We start from the raw sequence: 7,500 nt of genomic DNA, 5'->3' as shown, positions 1-7,500 counted from the left end.
GGTCGCAGCTGGTATGGTGTGGCCTCGACCCTTGTGGCAGGTGAAAGTGGCCTGCAAGGAGGGGGGGAGGAGAGAGGAGGGGGAGGGAAGAGTGTGGTGGAGCGACCAGGGCCGGTGGTGGCGCATGCGCAACTCGCTGCTATATAAGTAAGGGTGACGGTTGCTCGGAGACCTCAGGAGTGCATCATGACACGCCAAGTGATTACGTCCCTGTTCGCCCTCCGTGAGTGTCAATTTCTATCACGTTTCACAACCAGCTTTTACATTTCCTATCCTTGCTGTTTTACTGTACTGTTAACGGAACATAAGCATGTCAGCCAGCGGGATAAGATCGTTAAGAAAAATCTGCACTGCAACAGTGAAGTGTTCTTGGATGCTGCCCAGTGCCCGTGGCCCTCGATTGGCGAACTGAAACGCAGGCCCTGGGACGGGGGGCCGACGGAGTGAGACTCGAGGCTCCTGAGGGAGGTTTGAGACACCTAAAGGTCCCTTCCCTCGAACGCCACAGTCTGGCTCTGTCTCTCCCGAATGTGAAAGGATACGAGATGTCAGAATCCGATCCTTTTCCCGCAGGCTGTAATCGTGGAAGTTCTTTCTTCTATTCGTAGGATTCAGTCATGTCTTTGCAACGAGCCGAGATCGTGACGTGCATTAGTGAAAGTGAACCAGTGAAGTGGGGGGAATGGCATTAGTCACGGATAGACAGATAGAAAGATAGATGTAGATTTACGTGCAGATGAGACTAAAGCTTAAATCGATGACTTGCATCACTCCCAGCGTCACTTCACTGTCAGTTGCATGCGCGGCTCATTCAGCCGGTGAAATTAGGCGTAGGCTTGACTTTCAAAAATCATTTAAGGTGTCAAAAGCATCGAGAGGAGTTCTTTGTAGACAACAGAAAATTAGACGTTCATACAAATAAACAAATATATATATATATACATATATATATATATATATATATATATATATATATATATATATATATACATACATATATATATATGCATATATATATATATATATATTATATATATATATATATATATATATATATATATATATATATATATATATGTATGTATATGTATATATGTGTGTGCCTGTGTGTATTTATGAATGTATGTATATATACACGTGCATATATTTTATGCACACAAGCCTACGCACACACACACACTACATGTATAATATGTATGTATATATATATATATATATATATATATATATATATATATATATATATATATATAATATATATATATATATATATATATATATATATATATATATATATATATAAACATACACATACATACATACATAATCACACCCAAAACGAATGGCAAGGTTTTAGTGTATCCTTAGAGAAACTCCCTGTGTTCATGTGCTTGTGTAACGACACTCTTACTTTCAAATTTGCCACGTGGTCCGAGAATGCGAGAAAGCAGTTCTCTCCGGCACCGAATCGGATTTTGCAATTTGCGATCATTGATTGATGATGACTGGCACTTGGTCTAGTATCATTTGTAGATTCTTTGTAGATTCCTGGATAGGTGTTGTTATGAATCTCTCTCTCTCTCTCTCTCTCTCTCTCTCTCTCTCTCTCTCTCTCTCTCTCTCTCTCTCTCTCTCTCTCTCTCTCTCTCTCTCTCTCTCTCTCTCTCTCTCTCTCTCACACCCACACACACACACACACACACACACACACACACACACACACACACACACACACACACACACACACACACACACACACACACACACACACACACACACACACACACACATATATATATATATATATATATATATATATATATATATATATATATATATATATATATATATATATATATATATATATATATACTGTCAGCCATTTTCCTTCCCTCTCTTCTTCTCTTTCTTGATGCACGTTCTATGTTTTTTTTTTCTTTCTTTTTTTCTAATTCTATCGCCATTCCATTCTACTTCAGTTTAACTTTTTCTCCCCTTCCTTCTTCAGCTTTTAGTATTTTCTCCATGCCTTTCTTTCCTTGGTTCTCTCTCCCTGTTCCCTTATTCTTGTTCTCATCTTCCTTCTTTCCCCTTTTTTCTTCACTTCATGCTATAATATATTATTTATCTGGCCAGTAGAAATATGTTAAGACACACACACAAACACATACACACACACACACACACAAACACAAACACACACACACACACACACACATATATATATGTGTGTGTGTGTGTGTGTGTGTGTGTGTACGACTCTCTATCTATATATCTATCTCTATCTATCTATCTATCTATCTATCTATCTATATATATATATATATATATATATATATATATATATATATATATATATATATATATATTCGTAACTTCTATCTACCCATTTCTTATCCTTTCTCTATTTTCGTCTTTGATTCTTTCCTTTTAGTTTTTTTTAGATCAGTTCCATATTACATCATTTTGCTTACTTAATATCTTACAGATTTTCTTTCTCCCTGCCTTCTTAAATCACGCCTTTTCACCCTTTTTCTCCCTCTCTCTCCATTCCTCTGTCTACTGTCTGTCTCTCTATCCATCATTCTTTTCTTGCGCGTCTCTCCCTCCGGCCCTTTCAGTCTCTCTCTATCCCCCTTCTCCCCTCCCCCTAATCTTCCCAGATTTTTACCACAAGGCTTTCCCCGTTCGCCCCCTCCCCTACCGTCACCCCATCCTCCCCCCTAGCAGATGCCCCACATCCATACCTCAGCATCCAACCTTCTCCACGCCCGCTATCCTCCCTCATGACACTTTCCCTCATGGTAGTGAAAGTCTTGGCTTCAAAATATGCCCGTCCAGCTTCATCTTTTCAAATCAAAACAAACTCTCTCTGGCGCTTTCTACAACGATTGTGTTTTGTTGTCTTTTACTTTTTTGACGTTGTTTCTGCTCATGACGTTGCTTAGTTTGGTAATGATCGTTATCTCAGTATGCATTTGGATTTTTTAAAGAATATATTGTCGACTACTAAGAACATAACAGAAGTGCGTATTCATGAAAGAATGCAGCCCTAGCCAGCTCATGCATTTATTTTCTCTTGGAGGAAAGTTACTTTCTTTGCAACTGTTCTTCTCGTGTATACATTTCATACTATTATGCTTTGAATATTCAGTTTTAGGTCTCATGTAAACACGATCTTTTGTATGTAGACCATGGATAATTCCTGTTATATTTACTTACTATTCTCCTAATGCATATATTTCGTTTGCGAACAAAACAGTATTTTTTCCTTGAGTCAGAATGATATCTATCGCAATAACGACTCTGTGAGTGTAAATATGTTGTAATGCTCGAGTATCATAATATGCATTCCTTTCATCTCACGAAGAAAATTTTCCTTGGATTACTATTTACTTCGCATTGAAATCGCCAAAAGAATCGTAACTGAAGTTTAGGGAAAAATGGAGATAATGTATCAAAATTCACTAATGTTATAATATACCAATTTTAGAGTATTTAGTGCATGAGGTACTTGTTCGAATCGAGTACCAAAGAATCGACCATATTTGGAAATTTCTAAATACACTTATGAGACGCTGCCTTTACACCTAAAGATTCCTATAGTGTTTTACTGTATACGAACCTTACGGGTAATACTACTCTCGTGACCTTGTGACCCCATGACCTACAAATGACCTGTTGCCGATGTGAAGGTATTTCGGCTGCCAATCACCGCTTTCAGAAGCTCGGGTGACGCAATCGACCGGCTGCGACCTGTTGGATCTGATGAAAGATGATTCTAATGGAGGTGATATTATGTTGCTGCTCTCTCTCTCTCTAACTCCCCACCTCTCTCTCCCTCCCCCCTCTCTCTCTCTCTCTCTTTCTCTTTCTCTTTCTCTTCCAGTATCTTCTCCTTCCATCATTACTATTTAATTTTCTCTCTTGTTTCTTTATTCTTTCCAATATCACCTTTTGCCATTAATCACAATGTGCACGTAATGCTAGATAATCACCGTCACGCCGACCTTGGCTCAGAGTGTCTTTTATTAAGAAACCCAAAGTATTTCAAACGTCATCATTGGTTGGAAGCGACACCTTAGCTTATCATAAATGGCGGCTGGAATTGAGAGAGGGCTCGCGGTGACCCACACGCCCGTGGTGAAGAGGCCCGCCCATTAACCGAAATACTTATCCTCTAGAAAGTGTTTCGAAGAGAAAACGAGGGAGGTGATTGGAAGGGGGAACTTGGGTTTTCCTGCCAAGAGCATTTTTATTTTCTTCGAAGCTCACGGTACAAGTGAAAGCTGAGGCGTTTCGTGATCCATGGTTGGTAGCTGCAACGCTTTCCGACCACGATACACAAAAGGTAAAAGTTATTCCGTGATGATCATATACTATGTGCTCACGAAATGCACCATGACAATCTTTCTTTCTATTTTCGTTCTCTATTTTCTGATTCTTTTTCTTGATACAAATACTAGAACGATATTGTAACTGCATCTAGCCTTAACGTAATCACTGCAGGCACCATCGTATCTATCAGGTCTGTTTATTTTTCTACCTCCACGTCTACATACAAACACATGTGTGCACACATACATTCTCGTGAGTTTATCTATCTGTCTATACCTGCACCTGCATTTATGTTTCTATCTCTATCTATCTATCTATATAAGTTATATATATATATATAGATAGATAGATAGATAGATAGATAGATAGATAGATATAGATAGATAGATAGATATGTATATATATATATATATATATATATATATATATATATATATATATATAATGTATGGCAATAAATACGTAAATAGGTAGAGAGAGATAGAGAGACAGATAGAGAGCGAGGCCAAATAGGAGCCCTGTATCACAACTTGTAACACCAGTTCCCCCAAGTGAAAGGAAAACCGGAATCTTGCGCCCCCCCCCCCTACCCCCAACCTCCACCCCGCCCCCAATAACAGGCGTGAGGGGGAGGAGGGAGCTTCTCTTCCACTCCCCTCCCCCCCTAAAAAAAATATATATTTTGTAATCTCTCGACCGGACTTGGCGACTTGTTCTTGACACAATTGCGGCGTCACCATCGCTAGAATTCGCCGATAACTGCGTTCCTGAGCGCTCACTTTCGGAGCCTCTCGAGAGAAAGGCTTTCACTCTCGCAGCATCGTTGCAACGGCTGCCTCTTGATAGCCTGTTGCACAATGCCGCGAATGCACTTACATCTTCGAGTTTGTGTGCCTCGGGTGTGTGTATGTTATGTGTTAGTGTGTGTGTGTGTGTGTGTGTGTGTGTGTGTGTGTGTGTGTGTGTGTGTGTGTGTATGATATAAAGAGATTAGAATAGAATACTAATAAAGCACGAAGAAAGCCGGATAGGGAACAGTTGTTAGGTTAGCCATCATGACATTTAAAATGTCGCCGTTGACCTTTCGAAGAAACCTCAGCAAAGAATGCCTCCTGATCTCTTCCAAGAAAGAATAAGGACATAAAAACCCTTAGTAGACGACACACAAACAAGCACGCACACACATACACACACACACACACACACACACACACACACACACACACACACACACACACACACATATATGCACATACACACACACACACACACACACACACACACACACACACACACACACACACACACACACACACACACACACACATATATGTACACACACACACACACACACACACACACACATATACACACACACACATATATGTACACACACACACACACACACACACACACACACACACACACACACACACACATATGCACACACACACATATATGTACACACACACACACACACACACACACGTGTGTGTGTGTGTGTGTCGGATTGCTAAGGTTGTACTAAAGTTGTATGTATGCATATACATTATCAATGACAATAAAAGTGTTGTAGTCTGCACCAAAATACCTGGAAAATATCTTTGAAATACTACCCCCCCCCTTCATTCCCTTAGAACAATACTGCGCAAGTATGTGTCTGTGTGTGTATATACATATATATATATACATATATATATATATATATATATATATATATATATATATATATATATATATATATATATATATATATATATATATATATATATATATATACCTGTATGTGTGTGTGTGTGCGTGTTGAAATGAGAAAGAATACCAAAAGGAAGAAGAGAAAGTAAAAAAGCGAATTCAATAAAGGGAATCACCTCGCTAAAATTTCCTATTACCATTACGCTGTCGAAATCCAATTTATTTCCATGATATTGCAATAGCTGATAGGTTACCATTATTATGTAATACTTATATGTTCATTTTTTTTTATTTCAGTCGTGGCGGGGCTGGCCGCCGCCCAGGAGTTCGAGCTCAGAGAGATGACACCTGAAGAATACTGCTTAGGGCGCGATTCCCAAGAATTCTTCAGACAGAACTTGGGAGACGTTTTTGAAGATGAGGTAAGGGCTCTTGACGGCTAGTCATGATCACATGTGTAGATATACATTTTCGAAACCAATGAGCATACAAACATACACACGCACGGATGTACACACAACTAAAACACTCGCACACACACACACACATACACACACACACACACACACACACACACACACACACACACACACACACACTCAAAGCACTCAAAGCACTCACAGACAAATAACATACAAGCAGGTATATAAGGACACATCAATTCAGACATTTAAAAAAAAGAAAAAAAATCTCTTTAATCTGATCTGAAAAAATGTATATCTTAGACGTCTTGATCACCCCCCCCCCCCTTCGTTTTCAGGCCCGCCAGTTCTGCGGAATCTACTACCGCTGCATCCCTGCGCCCGGAGGCAAGAAGGCCCTCAGCAAGAACAACTGTCCAGCCAGTTTGTTCTTCGATATTGAACAGCAGATCTGCAAGGGAAGGAACAAGGTCTACAACTGCGCTCAGTTCGAAAGTGAGTTGTACAAATGCGCGTGTTAATGTTTCGTTTGAGAGTGTATGGTTAAACGTGTCATACACTGGTAATTTTGTTTTGTCTATGGTGATGATGAATTGGTATCATTACTCAAAGTCATTGTTGTTATCATTAGTAGTATTATAGTCATTACTACTACTATCACCAAGGACAGTGCTATAGTTATTGTTATTATTATTTACACGAGGAGTATTATATCCCCTGTAATCATGAGTTATTGTTATAGCTATCATAATTTTTATTTCTATAATCAAATGGCTAATTGTTAGAGAAATGAAAGCGCTGAATGTAACAAACCTTGCCACTTCCAGAGAGCCGCCTGCCCGAGCCCAGATGGCCGGTGCCCGAGGGCGAGGTGTCCAACTGCCCCGGCACGGACATCGAATGCGGATCCGGAGAATGTCTGAGGAAGGATTTGTTCTGCGACGGCGTAGCTGACTGCAATGACGGATCGGACGAGAACATCTGCAGTAAGTGTGATGTTACCTATTTCTATTCTGCACCACAAGTACTGTAGCGTTAAAAGTCA

General features: G+C 39.7%; 1 protein-coding gene across 1 annotated transcript in view; it reads left to right on the top strand.

The window, feature by feature from the left end:
- The first annotated feature begins 97 nt into the window (after positions 1-97).
- LOC122245181 (chitin deacetylase 1) overlaps positions 98-7,500 on the top strand; it is a 9,175-nt gene continuing 1,772 nt past the window's right edge. The window contains exons 1-4 of the mRNA XM_043003134.2: positions 98-223; positions 6,331-6,455; positions 6,794-6,950; positions 7,283-7,441. Coding sequence (XP_042859068.2) covers positions 187-223; positions 6,331-6,455; positions 6,794-6,950; positions 7,283-7,441 — 478 coding nt within the window. The 5' untranslated portion in view covers positions 98-186. The remainder of the gene's footprint in view (positions 224-6,330; positions 6,456-6,793; positions 6,951-7,282; positions 7,442-7,500) is intronic.

This window comes from Penaeus japonicus, unplaced genomic scaffold (assembly GCF_977035675.1).
Source record: "Penaeus japonicus unplaced genomic scaffold, GWHDUDI00000001_assembly GWHDUDI00000006, whole genome shotgun sequence".
NCBI classification, from domain to species: Eukaryota; Metazoa; Arthropoda; class Malacostraca; order Decapoda; family Penaeidae; genus Penaeus; species Penaeus japonicus.
The sequence above is the reverse complement of the archived record's forward strand: the minus strand, read 5'-3'. Positions and strand labels throughout refer to the sequence as shown.